General features: G+C 60.1%; 1 protein-coding gene and 1 non-coding gene across 2 annotated transcripts; both read left to right on the forward strand.

The window, feature by feature from the left end:
- WNT10A (Wnt family member 10A) lies at positions 1 to 17,813 on the forward strand. Its single transcript, XM_040604066.1, has 4 exons — positions 1 to 808; positions 3,697 to 3,959; positions 11,922 to 12,298; positions 17,042 to 17,813. The coding sequence occupies exons 1-4, from the start codon at positions 129 to 131 to the stop codon at positions 17,507 to 17,509; spliced, it is 1,788 nt and encodes a 595-aa protein (XP_040460000.1). The 5' UTR covers positions 1 to 128; the 3' UTR covers positions 17,510 to 17,813.
- On the forward strand, positions 14,543 to 14,615 carry TRNAV-GAC. Its single transcript has one exon. It is a non-coding gene; the product is annotated as a tRNA-Val (tRNA).
- Positions 17,814 to 18,218: the final 405 nt, after the last annotated feature.

Genomic DNA, 18,218 nt, shown 5'->3' on the forward strand with positions numbered 1-18,218 from the left:
GCCCGCTCCCTCCCCGGCAGGCTGCGTGCGACACGCCGGCTCCCCGCCCCGCTGCCACCCTCTGCCCCGTCCTTCCCCCGCGGGCTCCTGTCTGGACGTGTCGGGACTCGGGCTCCGGGCGCTGAGTAATGCTCGGCGCAGCGCGATCCCAGGCAGAGCCGCCGCCGCTGCCGCTCCGCGCCCAGCGCTCCCGGGGCGCTCCGGCCGCGACCCTGCCCGCTCCGCCGGCGGCCCGGCGACACCGGCGGCAGGGGGCGGCGGGGGGGGCCGCGGCTCCCCATGTGCCTGCGGGCCCCGCGGGAGCCGCAGAGCCGCTCGCCCGGCGAGCCCTGCCCAAGCCCGCTGCGGCCCCGGAGCCCCGGGGCGCCCTGGGGAGCGGCGGGGGAGCGCGCCCCGCGGGACGAGGGCCCCCCCGGCCCCCCGGCGCGTCCCGCCATGGGGGGCTGAGCCGGGGGGCTGAGCGCGGCGGGGCGGCTGCGGGCAGGGCGGGGGGCGCGCAGCTATCGCCGGGCTCGGCGGGCGCCGGGGCGGCGGGAGGCGGGGGGGGCATCCCGGGAGGATGGCAGAGCCGCCCCGGCGAGCCGAGCCCCGGCGCGCAGGGAGCCAGTGAGAGGGAGGAGAGGGGAAAACACAAACAAGCAAACAACCCACAACAAACAAAGCGGGCAGAGAGCAGCGCCGAGCCCCGCCGCCCCTGCCCCAAAGGCGCCCGCCCGCCCGCAGCCCGCACAGCCGCTGCCCCAGCGAAGATGCGCCCGGCCCTGGCCCACGGACTCTGCTCGCTGCTGCTCAGCCTCTGGGTACCCAGGTAGGAGCTTCCCCCCACCCCAGCCCCGCCGCCGCCGAGCGCCCCGGCCCTGCGGGGAGGGCGCCGGGAAGCCGCCGCGCCCAGCCCCGCTCCGGGGGCGGGCTGCCAGGGGGGCTCCGGGGTTGCCCCGCCACCCCGACCCGGCCCCGCACGGCTGCGGGCCCCCGCTCACGGCCGCTGTCAGGGCCGCTGCCCGCCCCTCCGCCATCCCCCCGGCCCGGCGGAGCGCCGGCGGGATGCGCGGCTCCCCCCGCTCCGGGAGGTCGTCCCCTTGCCTCCCCGGCCGGAGCCGCCCCGGCGCACGCCCTGTCTGCCTCAGTTTCCCTGCTCTCTTCGGGAGGAGAACGGGCCTCGCTGCCGGGCCCCCCCGCGGAGGCCGGGGGGATGCCGGCGGGGATGCCACTGTCGTGGGGGACGGTGGTCACGGGATGGGTGTCTTTGGGCTCCGCGTCCCAGGGGCGCACACCGGGGCGGGGGATCCACCTGCGTCTCTTCCCCGGCTCCACTGATCCTAAAGCCGGGGGGGTAAGAGGGGGCCTCCTGCCTCCCAGAAAACGGCCCCAAACACTCACCGCCCCGGTCCATCTCCATCTCCCCCGGGTGGCTGGCAGCTCCCCTCTGCTTGCTCCCAAACTTGTGCGCTGCAGGCAGCCAGGGGTTAACCCTCGTGCTGGTGTGAGTGTGTGGGGGGGGGTCCCCCGCCCTTCCCCCTCCCTCTAGCCCCTTTAAATATAATTTGTTAACGTTGGGACTTGTATTAATTAAAGCAGCAGCCGCTGCAGCCTGTGACCTGGGGGCTTGTCACCGTGAAATCAAGTTTAAATCCAGATTTCAAGGGGGAAGAGAGCTGGGGGGAGCGTTGTGTCCTCCTAGGGAGGGTGACAGTGACAGCTTCTTGCCAGTCCCTGGTCCCCCTGAGCCCTGGGTGGAGCAAAAGGCAGGACCTGCCCTCCGCTCTCTGGGCCCTAGACAAGGGCCCCTGCCTCAGTTTCCCAGCTGTGCAATGGGGAGAACAACCATAACACCCTCCCCCTGCCCCCCTCCCTAGGATGCCCTGGGAGAAGATGGCAGGCACTGTGGCTGGCTCAGAACAGGCAGGGGACAAAGTCCTTGCAGTGCTTGGGCTAGGAGCTGCTGGGCTTGGGGGTGGTAGTAGCTGTGGACCTGCTTTGCATCTCGTGTCAGCCAGGGCTTGCTTCGACAGCCTGAATGAGTGCAGGAGCCGGGCAGAAGATTGCCCCTCCTGTGTAGGGGCTTTGGAGGGATGCACCCGCTGCCACTCTCCTTCTGTCTGCTCTCCCTCCACCTCAGCTCTCCCTGTTTGAGTCACTGTGGATTTGCACTGGGGCAGACCCACATATCGCTTGTGGAAGTGGTGGGATGGGTATAAACACGCTTGGAAAGCTGGAGAAAGCAGTAGCCTGGCCGTGACAGCTCCCCTTCCCCCCTGAGCAAGCTGTAATTCAGCAGGGGCCTTGGGACTGAGCCCTTCCTCCAGAGGTGGGCAAGCGCTTGAGCTGGGGAATTCAGTCCCTCACCCCTGAACAGCTGCTTCTGTCTGTGTACTGCACCAGGCTTGCAGGATTTGTGTGAGCAGAAGGGGAGTAAGCCTTCTCCCTGAGAACTGGCTGCTCCGTAAGGCAGCTGCAGTCCATCCTCCAGCATCCTCCAAGTCTCATCTTTGTAATCAAGGTTCAAAAGGCTCCAAGGTCCTTGCTCCTCCTAGGGACCCAGCCCTTGGCTGTCCCAGGGAAGAGGGAGCCTGGCATGGAGAGAGCTCTCAGCAGGGACTGAGCTGTCCTGAGCAAGGAGTGGGGCGGTGCTGAGCTCCTGATGGACTCTGCTGCAAGATGCAGGATGCTGCTGGGCATCCTGCTGCCTGCTGCTCGCTTTGCAAGTCCTCTGCTTGGACACTGTGGATCCCAGGGCTCTTCAAGCCATTCCCTGGAGCTGGGCAAACGCTTCCTCCCCTTTCAGCTACCTTTCCGCATCTGTCTGCCCTGTGTACCACCTAGGCACCTCTGTACCGCCTACAGAGTGCCTACACAGAGGTACGTAGGCACCTCTCTCTGGACATGCTTTGTTCATCTACACTCTGCCTACCCCCCTGTTTCCTCAGGCAGCATCTCTACTTGTATAAGTACCTGCACCTTACTAAGGACCATGTGCCTCCCCTTGCACCCATCCATCCAATGGTCTCTGTGCTTCTGTGGTGACAGGCATCAGGTCCAGTGGGGCTGGGATGTGACGGTGGAGTTGGGATTGTTGCTGGGAGCTTGAGTATGTTCGGCAGGGTGCTTGGCTCCAGATTTCCCAGCTGAGCTGGCAGGAAAAGGCTGGTCCCTCTGGTTTCCTCCCTTGTGAGGACCAGCAGTGACAGGGGCATATGGGAGATGCAGGGAGGGGATCAGCCAGCAACGCAGATGGAGCTGGACCTGGGATGGGTCTCCTGCTCTGTGGTCTCTGGATTCTCCTGGGGGAAACCTATGCTCTCTGGGGAAAGTGAGCTGGGGCAGTCTGCACTGCATGGCCAGGGCAGGAGATCTCTGGGGGAGCACACAGAGGGGGTGCAGCCCCAGGGGATGCTGGGTGGTAGAGGCAGGAGGGGCCAATTTGGCTGCTGCTGGGTCCAGGCTGCCGGGATGTCCAGGCTGTGCCGATATGGCTGGAGAGGACTGTGGCCCCAGTGCTGCTGGGGCATCTCTGTCTGGCTGAGTTGCCATTGTGCTCAGGTGTTTCCCACCCTTCTGTATTGGCACAGTGTGGGCTGAGGAGCATCTCCCTTCCCCATGTATGTCCCCCGCCAAGCTCTTCCGCCTCCCTGAAGGGAAAGCAAGCAGTTGGCACATTGCTTGCTCTGAGTTCACCAGCTTCCCTTTCTCTCCCAGCTCCTGCTCCAATGAGATCCTGGGACTGAAGCTGCCATCGGAGCCGGTGCTGAACGCCAACACGGTGTGCCTGACCCTGCCAGGTCTGACACGGAGGCAGCTGGAGGTGTGCGTGCGCCACCCTGACGTCACTGCCTCGGCCATCCAGGGCATCCAGATCGCCATCCACGAGTGCCAGCATCAGTTCCGGGATCAGCGCTGGAACTGCTCCAGCCTCGAGACCAAGAACAAGATCCCTTACGAGAGCATCATCTTCAGCAGAGGTAAGGATGGTCTCCCTCCTTTACCTCTTCCTCTGCCCAGCCCTTGCTGTCAGGATCCCTCTTGGGCTCCCCACGGGCCTTTGCACAGCTCTTTTCTGGCCAAGGGCACCAGGCCAGTTCTTCAGCAGCCCCATGGATGGAGGCAGACAGAGATTGAGAAACCCCAGGGTCTGCCAGACCAAGCAGCACTGTGCTGTGGCAAAGCCGGGCTCTTCTCCATGCACCTTTGTACCTATGCTGGCTTCTCCCTGCCCAACCCCAGCTGTGCTCAAGGCTCCTTCCAAGCCCCACTGCTTTCTGGCACCTTACCCCCCCTGTGCAGTAGGCCCACGTTTGGAGCAGTGCCATGGACATATAGTATAGGTGGTGGTTCTGAAGGTAGATGCTGCACTCTGGAATTTGGTTTGGTGGATGCAGCGAGCATCTTGGTTCGTCCCTGCTCTGGGGATGGTGTTTCAGTGCATCACAGTGAGCAGAAATGCCCCTAGCTAATGGGACATAGCTCTGCAAACCCATCACCCTGGCGTCCTGCCTTTGTGCCTGCTCCCCAATGCCAGAGCTGAGGGCTCTCTGTTTTATGGGACCCTAGGGCATGGTGGCATGCAGGGGAGGGAAGGTAGGTTGTCCTGGGAGCTCACCTGCCCACAGACCCCCAACCTGTGCTGCTTGGAGGGCTCTTCTAGCTCTCCATAGTCTGCCAAGCCCTGGTGCCAGGGTCTCCACATCTCCCTTGCAGGCATGGCCAGCACTGCCTGTATCGGAGCCTCCCCAGTTGATACTCTTTCCCTCAGAAGCAGACTCTGGGGGTGCAGAGGGGCTTCTCTGCACGGTCTAGATCAGGGTTGTGACCTGATGGGACATTCTGTAGGACTGGAATGTATCTTTTCACCGAAGTATCCTGCTTGAAGCCTGGGCCTCAGTACATTTCTAGAGTGCCTGTTGCCCCAGATTGTGGGCAGGAGAGAATAATATAGTGCCAGTGGCAGGCAGGCAGGGTGCTGAGGGCAGGCAAGGTGCCCGGCAAACACAGTGCTCCTCCAGCTCGTGAAGAAGGTGAAAACTACAAAAGATGCTGCTCACCTACCCACTTTAGGAGTCTCCTAGCCTGGTGCCCAGCAGAGAGATGCCTCTTGTCTCTCCTTCCTGGAACATCCTTCCACATCATGCACCATCTTTCCCTGGGACTGTGAGGAGAGCTTCACAGAGGAGAGACTGACAGCTTGAGGGTTACGTGCCTTTGAAGGGATGGGGTGGCAGGAGCCTCCAGGCAGCTGTAGCAGGTGGGGAGATGGCTGGATATGAGAGCACAGAAGTGTTTTGGTACTGGGACATCCCTTGTGTCCAGGGCAGATGGGCAAAGCTTCACTGGAGGGGATGCTACCTTGGAACACACTGTGGCATCAGGGCTGTGGTGGGATGGAGCAGCCATGGTCCCTCTGGGCATGCTGGTGCCTGGGGAAGGGCAGTGTCTCTTCCCTCCAGGAGAAGTGCCCAGGTTAGGGCCTGACAGGGAGGGTGGGGACCATCAGCCCTGATAAGCATCGAGGTATTTCCAGGTCCTCTGAGGAATGCAGTTCACTTCTAGTCTCCTCGGGCAGCAGGAGACACTGACTTGCTGGCTCAAGCCTCTCACACACCCAGGTGAGCTTTCTTGCTCTGGGTCCCACCAGGTTGGGTGACAAGCTGCAGCTGCAGAGAGCATTGACACTCTGCTCCCTGCCTCAGCCCACCACGCATGGTGGTGGTCAGTGACTTGGAGCTCACTTGTGTCTCAGGTGCCACAGCAGCCCTTCCCGCAGCTGTCCGGGCTGTGACCGATGGCTGTGGGACTGCTGCAGCCCCTGGACTCTTGCCCCAGTCCTGAGCTCTTGGATATGGCTCAGCCCAGGCTCCCAGCACCAGTGGGATCTCATTTCCTGGGATGGAGACCTAGCACCCAGCACCAGGGGTGGAGGTAGGGCTGGAGCAGCAGAGCAGATGGGCACCTCATGGCACTCCTGTTTTGGCAGCAGAGGGTGCAGGATGAATCCCAAGCACCTAGGCCATCCCTTGCGGTTGCTCGGAGCTGTTCTGGCATGGTTGAGGCTGGTGTCCTGGCCTGCTTCCAGCCCACTCGTGACCCTCAATAATGGAGATGGAGTTCTGAGCTGTGCCTTGCAGCTGTTATGGACACAGCCATCAGAGTTTGCTGGGTGCACCTCCTGAGCCTGGTGCTGGAGGAGAGGCGAGTGGTGGAAGCAAGGGGTGCAGGCTTTGCGCCACAGGCATTAATGCATCTGACCCCCAGGGACCAGGTCTCTGCTCAGCACCCTGCCTCATCCTTGCTGTGCCTGGGAACACAACGTACTTGTAGGATCGTTGTTTGTAACCCGAAGTGACAGACCCCTTTAATCTTTCATTCCTTTTCCCACTTCTTCTGCCATCAGTTCAGCCGTGCGTGAATCTCACTTTAAATTATTTGTAGCTGGCTTCTCCCTCCTGCTCTCCCCGCTTGGCTCCATTCCCCACCTCCGCCCCGTCCTCCTGCATCTCTTGCATCTTCCCCAGCATGAGCATGAGCCATCTGGGTGCAGCGCCGGTACCTGTCCCATGCTCTGCCTGGCATCCAGGCACTTGGTGGAGCCAGGGAAGTCATCCCCTGGGAACAGAGCAGGGGACAGTGGCAAATGAATGCCTGTGTTCCCATCCCACTCATCTGATCCTGGAAGTTTGAGTGCAAGCCCTGGGGAACGAGGAATGAGCAAGAAGGCTTCAAATCACACAGGACTAGGAGTCTGGGGTGGCTTCTGGGCAGCATAGCTGGGGACAGGGATGCTGACAGCATCCTGGGCAGAGAACAGACCTGCCAGAGGTAGCAGGGAGATGCAGCCATCCCTGGGATGCAGGGCACAGCATCTACGAGGTACAACAACAGGTTAGCTGAGGACAAACAGGGGGTGCTGAGGGATTTACAATCCCTGGTCTCACAGAGCCCCTGGGGTCTTTTGACACCCCCATAGGCTGTGAGTTTTTCAGGTTTGGTCTATTGATGCTGCACCCTTGGGATGTGGGGTGTCTGTTGTACCCCTTGCTGAGGCTGCGGTGCCATCTGCATCCCCCATCCTCCTTGGCCCATGTCCCCTCCACATGCATCCAGGCTTGCATTGCCATTGCAAGTTCTTCTCCCATCTTCCCTGGCTTCTCAGCTGGCTGCCTGTGTTCTTGCCACCCTCTTGCCCATTCCCTGGCACTGTCACCCCTGCTAGCACCCTCCAGTCCTGCTCCTGGTCCCATCCCTCTCTGCTGTCCCTCCCTCTCCCTCCATGTGCTGGCCCAGCCAGCAGAGACATCCTTTCCTGGCCCCAGGGGCAGATGTAGGAGGATGGAGCAGTGGGGTGGAGGCAGATGGCTGCAGCTGCACCAGCAATAGAGACAGGTCCCTTGCTCCTGCTCCAAGTGTGAACAGCACAATTGTGTCCACCTCGCTGGAGTGAGTGGCCTTCTGCCCCCAGTATGTGATCCTTCCACAACATCTGCGGGCTTCCAGGCACTGTGACTTGGTTAGGCTGAACTGTGCCTGGGTGCCTGCCAAAAAGAAAGCTGCAGATGGTGATGGGTCACCATCACCTTTGTCTTTGTCTGGTACACACGCACCCATGGGTGGGTACAATGCCAGCAGGACTGGGACTGTCCGGCTGCTGGGTAAGGGCTGTCTGAAGTGTGGTAAGGGATCCCTCCTCCCTAGGTATTCCTCTTTGCTCATCATAACCCCATCTATATGGAGCTCTGAAAGAACTGGGACTCCCACGGAGGAGCTGGGTGTCTTTGAACCTCGAGGGTGCATGGCTGGAGGGGATGTGGCTCTGGGGTACAGTATCGCCCGGTTCCTTTTGCAGCCTTTGGAGGGACAGGTGATGCTTGCATGCCCTGTGTCTTCCTTAGAAGGGCTCCCTGGTACCAAGGGGTCTGCATGGCCATGGCCAAACCTTTATTTCTTACAGCAAGGAGCGGGGAGCTCCTTGCAAGGCTGGAAACGCCAGGTGCTGGGACCCAGCCAGCTGTGAACTGGAGCTTGGGGAGGCCTTGCTGTGGGCTGAGGGAAGGCAGGTGCTGTTACAGCCATCCAGGGAGGTGCTACCAAGCTCAGGACCCCAGCTCCCAGCTCTGCAGAGCCCCAGCCAAACTCTGGTGCCCGCAGACCACAGCGCCTGGCCCGGTGCAGCTGCAGCTGGGTTGCTGGCAGGGTTTTTGGTACCCCCAGGCAAACCAAGGGCTTTGCCCACCCAGCCCCGAAGCACACGTGGGTGCTTTGGATGCTTGGCTTCATCCCTGTGAGTGCCCCCATCCCTGGACCTTCCTTCCCCCAGCTGATGAGCGCAAGCGAGACCCTTGGGCCAGGGCATCACTGCCGGAGGTGTGGGGCTGAGGCCAGCTCCCTGCAGCCTGCAGAGCCCTGAGAGCTGCCGGCTTGGAGCACTGTGGGCGGATGGGGAGCAAGGGCTGCCGGCTGCCCCTGGCACGCTCAAGGAGGAGCAGGGAGGCAAGTCGGGATCTGCAGGGAGGCGTTTAGCGCCTGGCGCCAGGCCAGACCCTGGCAGGTTCACCTGCAGTTTAATTAGGGAGAGGGAAGGAGAGGGGGGGGAGCAGGGCCGGGGGAGAGGCGGCGTGTTGGGACTGGCCGTCTCCCCGGGCCTTGCAGGAGGTGGCGGGAGCAGCTCTCCTCCGCCTCACCAGCCAGCAGGGCTGGGGCAATGTGCCCGCAGCTCCTGGCAGCTGCCTCCCACTTCTGGGGGGTACTGCCCATGGCGGTGGCAGCTGAGCATCCCTGGGGTACCCCAGGGTGTGCCCAGACCAGGCTGTCCTACCTGCCTCCTTGATGCCACCCAGGCACCGCAGTGATGGGTGCCAGCAGGGTGTCGCTGCCTGGATGTGCTGGCGAGCTGTGGAAGGAAGGCCGTAACTCCAGCTCTCCTCTGTCCCCAGACATGGAGCCCACAGCTGTGCCTGAGCTGGCCTCATTGCCTTCATCCCACATGGGCATGAGAGATGAAGAAAGTGCCGCATCCATGGCAAAGCCAGTGCCAGCTGGGACTGGGGGTCCTGCTAAATTCCCCCCAGTCTCCTAGGTGCATCTTGACAGGGAAATTTTTCCCCTGCTAAGAAAGCTGCATTGGCATCTGACCTGAGACCAAGATTTCAGATCCATCCTCTGCCCAGCACAGTCCTTTAAGTACACGGCAGGCTGGATGCCGGCGGTGGTGTCAGGGTGGTGTCCTCCATTTCTTCTTCCCTGCAGGATGCAATACTTTGTACCTCCCACAGCTACAACCTCTTCAGCGGTCTCTGGAGGGATCTGGTGATTCAAACATCACCACTGAGGGCTTAGGTGTCTGGGGCAGCTGTAGAGCCTCCCTTCCAAAGGGCTCAGGGCTGGCTGCTGCACGCCATGCTCCGCTGCGGTTCCTGGAAGCTCCCACCCTCACCGAACCCATGAGGCTGGTGGTTGTCGCCTGCAGCCACGTTGCTCGCTGTTTTGCTGCAATCCTCTGGGCTCTGGCATGGCTGGGGTAGAGTGAGGAATGTAAACTGAATCTCCAAGCAGAACTGCGCTGGCATGGCTGCTGTGGTCCTGGTGCTGCCCTGGCCCCCTCCTCCCCATTGCTCACAGCTCCCCATGAGGGCAGGTAAGGGAAGGAGGGGAGAAGGCAGGGAGGAGCAGTGGGGCCAGGTGGAGTGATACTGAGTGGGGAAATGGCCAGGGTGTTATGTGGACAAGACTCCCAGTGCACTGGGATGTCGAGTCCTGGGGACCAGCCCACCTCTGTCTGCAGCCTAGGAGATGGTAGCTCCAAGGACAAGGATCAGTGCCTCAGCTTGCACATGGCTGGAGAGCAGCAGAGGAAAGAGGAGGAGGAGGGCTAGGGCTTGACCCCAGGGGTTTCCCAGCAATGGAGGGCACCAAACGAACCTAGCCTCTTTCCCTGTAAGGAAGCAAGCTTGCTAGACAGACTGGGTGGGGTAGAGCTTCTGTCTGGGCTCCAGAAAGGATTTTAAGGAGATGCCACATAGGAAATTATTTGTTAGGCTGGAGAAATGTGTGAGAAAGAGGCTAACGGAAAGGCAGGGCCGAGGAGAGTGTTGTGTCTGGTGGAGGGTTTGCTGCTGCCATCCCCTGGCACTGGCTGCATGAGGAGCCCAGGATGCCAAGCAAGGTGGCAGTGACAAGTCCCTGCTCTTGAGCTATGCCTGGGTTTGGCTCATGAAGGGCTGGAGCTGGCCCAGGCTGTGGGGATGGAGAACTGATATGGGGAGGATCTGGAGATCCTGGAGACTTTCCTGTGCTAGTTCTCCATCTGACATCATTCACCTGGGGGCTGAAGTTCCCCAGATTTGGGCTGCCCCACTCTAACAGTGATGTGGGTGTGTTGCAGGCGCTGCCTGCCAGCGCTCTCCCCAGGGAGGCTGCACAGTGTACGCACCAGCAGCCCCATTACCTGCCTGCTGAAAAATGTTGTTCAACTTGTGCATGGAAAGAGGCAGGCTGAGAGCAAGCTTGTCCCACACCAAGGGGAAGCTGGGAGAGGCTCCCACTGGCTTTTAAGCAGCGCCTCGTTAATTTTTTAAATGCACCAGTGTCAAATTAACACACAAAAGAGCAGCATGACTTTAAATGCAGGTTTCCGAGCTGCGTTTCATTTCCCTTTAATAAGATCATAGCGTTTGCTCAGCGGGTGGCAGCGAACCACTGCGTGATGGGGAGCATCGCCAAGGACTGGCAACGGCAGCAGAGAGCAGTTGTACTCTCACCTCTCGTGACTCTACGGTACAAGCAGGGAGCTGGCAGAGTCCCTGCCCAAGATCTGTGCTTTGGGGTGCTCACCCAAGTCCCCCATTTGTTGGCATGGATCTGCTGGAGAAAAAGCCCCAAAACTTTTTCAGCTGTGGCAAAGCCAGGGTTGATCAAGCTGCTCTTGTACAACAGTGAGAGAGAGGCTGGTGAACTCCAACTATTTATTTAGTCACGTGTGAAGCCACAGCACGAAATCTGGCTCTCTCTCCTTCCCTCCTTGTGCTGGGGTTGGTCACTGTGCACCAAAGCAAAGGGCACTGCATGCTCTCTGCTTGGCCTTGGAACCACAAATAACAATATTACTTTGCATTTAAAATGAAATAGAAGTTCCCAGGTAGGGGAGACTTTTAACCTGGCTGCAGCAAAGCCAAGTGGCCCTTGGGGAGCCCCTGCTTGCAGCTCCATGGAGCCACTGCCATGGGACCTGTCCTTGTCCCCATCCGCCCCATCCCCAGCTAATGACACTTGCAAATGTCCTCGTTCCCCAGCGTTTAATGACAACCAGCTGCTGGCCCTGGCAGCGTGCGCTGTGGTCACAGCATGCTCTAACTAACCAGGGATGCTCGATTTTTCCAGTGCAGTATCGCATTTAGAGCTTCTTGCGGGAGCTGGCGGGGCTTGGGGAGGGAAGGGCCATGGGCAGATGTATGTGGCTGGCAGGCAGTGCTGCCTGCTCCTGTTATTGTCTGATCCTGCACCCTGTGGGTAGGCAGAAATGGCCCATTCCTCAGCACAAGTATTCCTCAACCAGCATTCTATTTAATATAGTAGGAAACTCTTGAGTGGATGGGGGAGCACATACTGCCTTTCCCATCCGAGCCATAACGCTGATGCCTGAGCGATGCAGTGGTGGCATCTCCTGGGGCAATGTGAGGGCAGGGTGTTGGAGGGAGCTGGGATCCTGGCCAGGACAAGGCTGGGCTTCAGGGCAGCAATGTGTCCTCGTGGGGATGGGGATGGAGAGCACCAAATGAGGATTAGCTCATGGTCCAGGTGGGAGCTGGTACATCAAGACAAAGCAAGGCACAAACCAAACCTCTGGCTTCCTACACCCTAGCATGATGCTGGGCTCATTCAGCTCCCTGCAGGGGTCACACCACCCAGCCTGAGCCCTGCTCTCTTCTTCCTCACAGGCTTTCGGGAGAGCGCCTTTGCCTATGCCATTGCAGCCGCCGGCGTGGTGCACGCCGTGTCCAACGCCTGTGCCCTTGGCAAGCTGCAGGCCTGTGGCTGCGACCAGAAGCGCCGGGGCGATGAGGAGGCTTTTCGGCGCAAGCTGCATCGTCTCCAGCTGGAGGCCATGAACCGCGGCAAAGGCATGGTGCACGGGGTGCACATGGAGCATATGCCAGCCGAGACCCCTGGCCTCCAGGACTCCTGGGAATGGGGAGGGTGCAGCCCTGATGTGGACTATGGGGAGAAGTTTTCCAAGGATTTCCTCGATTCCCGGGAAACCTACAGGGACATCCACTCCCGCATGAGGCTGCACAACAACCGTGTGGGCCGGCAGGTGAGCAGGGCACCGGACGGGGGGGCAGGGTGATGGTGGTGGGGACAGGGTCCCTGGGACGTGCATGGGAGGGCTGCAAGGGGCTCGTGCTGGCTGCAGTGGTACACGCGTGTGAGGCTGGGATTGCCCCTGAGGCACCCCCTCTCCCTGCTTTTGCCCAGAGAAAAGGTGCAGCCCAGCTGCTGAGCATCTCTGCCGGGGAGGGCACCTCTGAGCATTGCTGCTGCCCCCATGCCAAGGGACACTTGCTCAGGCCACTGTCATCTGCCTGTGCTGCAGTGGTGCTACAGGGGTGGCACAGCAATGATGCCAGCTCCTGCCTCTTAGGGACTGGGTAAACTGGTGTCAGGCAGCTGCACTGGGAGGGAGCTATGGGACAAGGAGGAGAAAGGCACAGGCATCTTGAGGACATGGTACGGGCTGTGCAACACCCAGCTGAGGCTCTGCCCCTGGAGAGGGAGCCAGTGTCCCGAGGGGGCAGATGTGAGCGGGACTGAGGCAGGCAGCAGGCGCCTGTACCAGCTGGGAAGTGCGGAGGGAGTGGAGGTGACAGCCCACAGCCTCATCTGCTGGCTCTGAGGGGGTGCTGGAGCCTGTCCAGGCGAGCAGGGCAGCCTCCCCTCTGTTTTCATGATGTCAGGCCTCGTTAAAGGTGCTAATTAGTAGCTCACTCTGTCTGGAAGCTGATGTTTAAAAGCAGCCGGACATTGGAGACAAGAAGCGTGCAGGCAGAAGACGCTGGGAGAATGGCTGCGTTTCCCTGCCTGCCTTTGTTCCTAGCAGGTGCCAGGGAGACCCCATCCCATGAATTCAGCGGGACATTTGTCCCCAAGACACCAGTCACATGCTGCCAAGGCAGTGCAGGGGTGTGTGTAGTAGCTGCAGGAATAAGCAATTAAAGATCAGAATTCCACAGGGAGTGTTTCCTTCGGATGGCTCAGATGTTTGGATGTGCCTTTTGCTTTGAGCATGTTTAAAGCCAGCTGTGAGATGGGGACGCTGCAGAGCAGGACCTTGATGTGTGCCCTTCCCTGGTGCTGGAGCTGAGCTTTACCACCCCAAAGAAGCTGTCCCAGTTTGGCCAAACTGTAAATGCCTGGGGAAAGCTGAAGCTTTTTGCTTGTTTGGATTTGTTTGCTTGCACATGGTGAAGGCTCGCTCAGCATTAGGCAGCTAAATCCTTCACAAGCTACTCTGCCCCAAGCCAGGCAAGATCCCCCATCCCAATTCTGGATGCAGGGCTTATCCTAGTTCCCCTCCAGCTCTGCGTGACCTAAACCACTGGGACTCGGCAGTGCTCAGAAATTTGGGGTCTGTATTGCCCGCTTACCAAGGAAGGTCCCACAGCCCCCTGCAGAAGGAGGGGAAGGTGAGAGAGGAATATTTGCATGTGGGGGATGTCACCACATGGTGCCTGTGGGATCCGGCAACAGCAAAAATGCCTGAGCTCTGCTTGTCCGCAAGGGCAGGCAGGCACAGGACTGGCAATGTTGGCTCTTGGTGGTTTCGGAGACAAGAGCTGGACTGATGGAAGAACCCTGGAAGCTGGAAGCAGAGGCAGAGGAGGGCCAAAGGGATGAAAGGAGGGAATGGTACCAGTGCAGGTGGGGAAGCACTGGCTGGAATGGCTGCCCAGCTCAGGGACCCTCTTGAGATGAGGGTGTGAGCCTGTGTGTGGGTCAGGTTGTGATGGTTGTGGGTGCCATGCACTGGAGCAAGGAGGCAATGCTGTGCTCGGTCTGTGCCTGTTGGTGCCATCCTTATTGCCGGAGCTGGACCTGGCCATCCACACTGCCTGGGGATGAGTCCTCCAGCTCCCCACCTGCTCTTTTAGCAATGCCGTGGGTCCCCTGTCCACCCAAGCTCTCCTCACTCCTAGGACTACCTTTCTGCTGTAATAAGGAGCAATCTGCTGGGATTTGCCAGGAAAGTGAGTAGCCGTGCTGGATGCAGCAGCTCTGTGGTCCTCCCCTTCAAGTCCCAAGGCTTGAAACCTTTGAGCAGAGCAGTGATGTAGACACACATGCCACTTGCTGTGCCCTGCCACACACCATCCCTCTCTGAGCAGCTGCAGTACCCAGGGCTCTCTAGCATCTCACTGATTCTGAGCATCCTCTCTGCGGTCCCTGTGTGTCCCAAGGGTGCTCTGCACACGGGTGAGCCTGTCTCCTAGCTTAGACCCTGCAATGCCAGGGGGCGGTGGCAATCCCAGCAAGAGCCACATGCAGTGATTATGGGCTGAGGGTTTCTGTAGTGTAGTGGTTATCACATTCGCCTGACACGCGGAAGGTCCCTAGTTCGAAACCAGGCAGAAACATGCTGATTCTTTCCTCTTTTGCAGTCCAACTGTGAAGCTAGGAAGGGGATTGCAGCTGCAGGGGATGCGCAGCATCCTCGAATGGTGGCAATGGTCACCTTGGTCTTGAGTTGGGTGTCCTGCGTCTCTGGGAGGGAGCATGTTCCCCAGCAAAGAGGAGAAGAAGCGTGCAAGAGGCTGTGCAGGTCCTCCTAACCAGATCAGAGAGCAAGAGAGGATGAAAGGCAGCCAGGAACTACCCATTACTCTCACAACAAAGACCTACGATAAAGCTCTTATGAGCGTGTCTGGGAGGAGCTGGGAATGTGTGAAAGAAAGCACCAGCAAGTCCGGGCATGTGCCTAACCTGGGTGTCTGTGAGACAGAAGGACGTGGCCGGGTAGGGGTGCGTTGTGCAGATCTGATGGCAAAAGCATGGGGCCGAGGCTTAGACAGGTCCTTCTTGGGTGTCCCAGCTCTATAAGGGTCCTGTCCCTGCTGTGCTGCCCATGCAGGAGGAAGAACTAGCCATCCCTGGGCAGCGATGGGTGTGTGCTTTGGTGCTGGACCTTGGGATGCTCAGTGGTGATGACTTGGGTGATGGAGATGGCACACAGACGCTGCCTTCTCCAGCCCCTGCTGCAGCCAGCTGTAGCCCCAAATAAGCCCCCATCCAACTGTCATGCCACTGTCCCCTCCATCCTGGTGGTGATCATTCCAGCCACAGCCCTTATATGCAGATTTTCCCTGGTCCAGCTAAGAGAGCAGGGAGGGGATGTGGGAAAGGATGGGGTCCCAAGTGCCGGTGTGTTCCCATGGATGGTGGCAAGGACAAATGTGGTGAGCAGCCAGTGTTCCCAGTCAGCACACCCAGGGCATGGTGGAGAAGCCAGGCAGCTCATTACCTGTGAGGTGGAGGCTGTTCCCGGCAGGAGACAGGACTCTCAGCAGGATGAAAGCCAAGCTCCAGCCCAGCCCAGACCTCTCTGCTGTGTGCTCCGAGCTCCAGGCATGTTTTCCTGACCTGCCTGCATTACCATGACTGCTTAGCAACGGGGAGATTTACTCAAAAACAAGAAAACAAGGAGTAAAAACTACCCAACTCCTACGAAAACAGGGCACTCCTCACACACGCATCCCCCCAGGGAGCAGGCAGGAACAGGCAGCGCGTGTCAGGCGTGAAGCCGGGCAGCCAGGCAGGGCTGGCATTGTGCGATGGGACCTTGCGCAGGGCCACATGCCCCCTGGGCTCCCCTTGAGCCCTGGAGCGTGGCCCTGGATGTGGGCATCAGCCTGCAATAGTCTTTGCAAGCCCCAGCCTGGCTCCCTGTGGGGCTTGGGTCCCCCCATGGGAAGGGAACTTGCTGGAGCCCGTGCAAGCACGTGGGCATGGGGGCATGCGACCCAGCAGGGAATCCCTTTTGGGTCAGAACAGAGGATGGTATAAACTCCCTCTTTCCAGGCTGTTCAGGGATGTGCAGCCATTCTGTGCCCCTGGAGATCGCTGGGCATGAGCTGTTTCCCTTGGCACAGCAACAACAGCATCCCTTGCAGGGGTGGGGGTCATAGGGGGACCCCGGCATGCAGCCTGGGGCCTCAGCAGCACTGCACAGGGAGCCCGAGGTCCTCCTTGCCCCAACACTGGCCTCTGGCCCCTGCATGAGCTGTGCTCCCTGGCCAGCCCAAACCATGTCCACAGCCCAGCCCACGCACCCGAGTGCTCATGTGGGGTGGGTCTGTAGCACTGGCCTCACTGCAGCCTCCCCAAACCACAAGTCAGGGCTGTGAGCATCTCTGCTCCCTGCTTGAAATTTGGGTGATGGTGGGAGGCAGCACCTCAGCCCCCTGATGCTGTGCACAGGGCCCCTGTGAGAAAGCAAGCAAGAGCTGAAAGTGGAGCTGCTGCCAGGACTCCTGGAGCTGGGGCTTTATGGGAAAGAAAGCTCTGGGGAGGGGAAAGCATCCCTCCCACCTGCCCTGCTTCCAAGTGCTCCTGGACAGTGAGGTGTGTGGGATATCCCAGCACTGGGGGTTCCCAGTAGGGCTGCAAAGATACAGCCACACCAGCTTTTAACTGGGGTCCATGGTCAGGTTGATGATGCTGGAGCCAAGCAGCAGTGGAAGGTAAGATCCAGGCTCCTCCTCCTCCTCCCTGTGGTCAGGGAGCTCACCCTCTCCTTTAGGTGCTGATCCCTTGCTGGAGTGTAAAAGCCAGTTGGTACTGCCAGGATGGGAAGGAAGAGGGTGGGGTACGTGGGTGACACTGGGCACAGCAACAGGGTGAAGCCTCACTGACTTTACTGCGCCAGGGCTCTGAAGGCTGCTCATGCCAGCTCTCGGTGTTCCCATAGTGCCAGCCCACAGAGAGCTCCATCTATAATGGCTTCTCCGGTCCCCAAAAAATGTCTCTTCCATGCTAACCCCTCTGTCCTTCCTTCCCCACCCAGGTGGTGATGGACAACATGAGGAGGAAGTGCAAATGCCACGGCACCTCGGGGAGCTGCCAGCTGAAGACGTGCTGGCAGGTGACGCCTGAGTTTCGCCTGGTGGGGTCCCTGCTCAAGGACCGCTTCTACGGGGCCACCCTCATCCGACCTCACAACCGCAACGCCGGGCAACTGGAGCCAGGTCACGCTCGGCATCGCCGCCGGGCCGGCATCAGTGAGCTGGTTTACTTTGAGAAGTCACCTGACTTCTGCGAGCGGGAACCAGCCCTGGACTCCTTGGGCACCCAAGGGCGCCTGTGCAACAAGACCAGCCCGGGCATGGACAACTGCGAGAGCCTGTGCTGCGGCCGTGGGCACAACATCCTGAGGCAGACGCGCAGCGAGCGCTGCAACTGCAAGTTCCACTGGTGCTGCTTTGTAGCCTGCGAGGAGTGTCGCATCACCGAGTGGGTCAGTGTCTGCAAGTAGCTGGGCAGGGATGGGTGCCCACCCCAGGGTGCCAGGGACAAGCATGCCTGCCCATGGTGTGGGAGGGAGACAGGGATCGGCGCTGGGGGTGATATGGAGCCACGGTACCCGCTTCCTTCCACTCTGAGGGGAGCAGGAGAGGAGATGCTCGGCACCCTCCAAAATCAGCACTTTGTCGTCACCTGGGGAGGGCAGGGCTGCCCACTGCCTGCCGCCCACCTGGCCCCACACAGAGCACCAAGGCTCCCGGCCCCGGGGAGCGCATGGCCATGCTGTACAGACCGCCGACACCAGCACTGCTCAGGGGGGCGGAGGGTGGGCATGGGGGTAGGGGAGGACCCGCTGGCACCCAGTGGGACGTGGCAGGGTGGGGTGGGGGAACAGCAGGGCATGGGGAGCCCAGGGTGGGAGGGGAGGGGTAGGACACATGCACTTGGCACTGTGCACACGTTCTTCCGGCCACGTGCGAGGCTGTGCTCTGCACAGGATGGGGATGGAGCATCCTGTGGGATGGAGAGGGGACACAGCTCCCTGGGCTGGGGCTCACCTCTGCCAGGGCAGAGCTTGGGCCAGCTTGGGCTGTAGTATTGTGGCCAGAGGGGAGGGTGCCCAGGGCTGTGCTGTGCGTGCCTGTGTTATTGTATGGTAAGTTATTTTCTGATTGTGAATAAAAGTGGATTGGAGACAGCATGGGGTATTTCGGATTGCA

The sequence above is a fragment of the Falco naumanni genome, chromosome 8, assembly GCF_017639655.2.
Source record: "Falco naumanni isolate bFalNau1 chromosome 8, bFalNau1.pat, whole genome shotgun sequence".
Lineage (NCBI taxonomy): Eukaryota > Metazoa > Chordata > Aves > Falconiformes > Falconidae > Falco > Falco naumanni.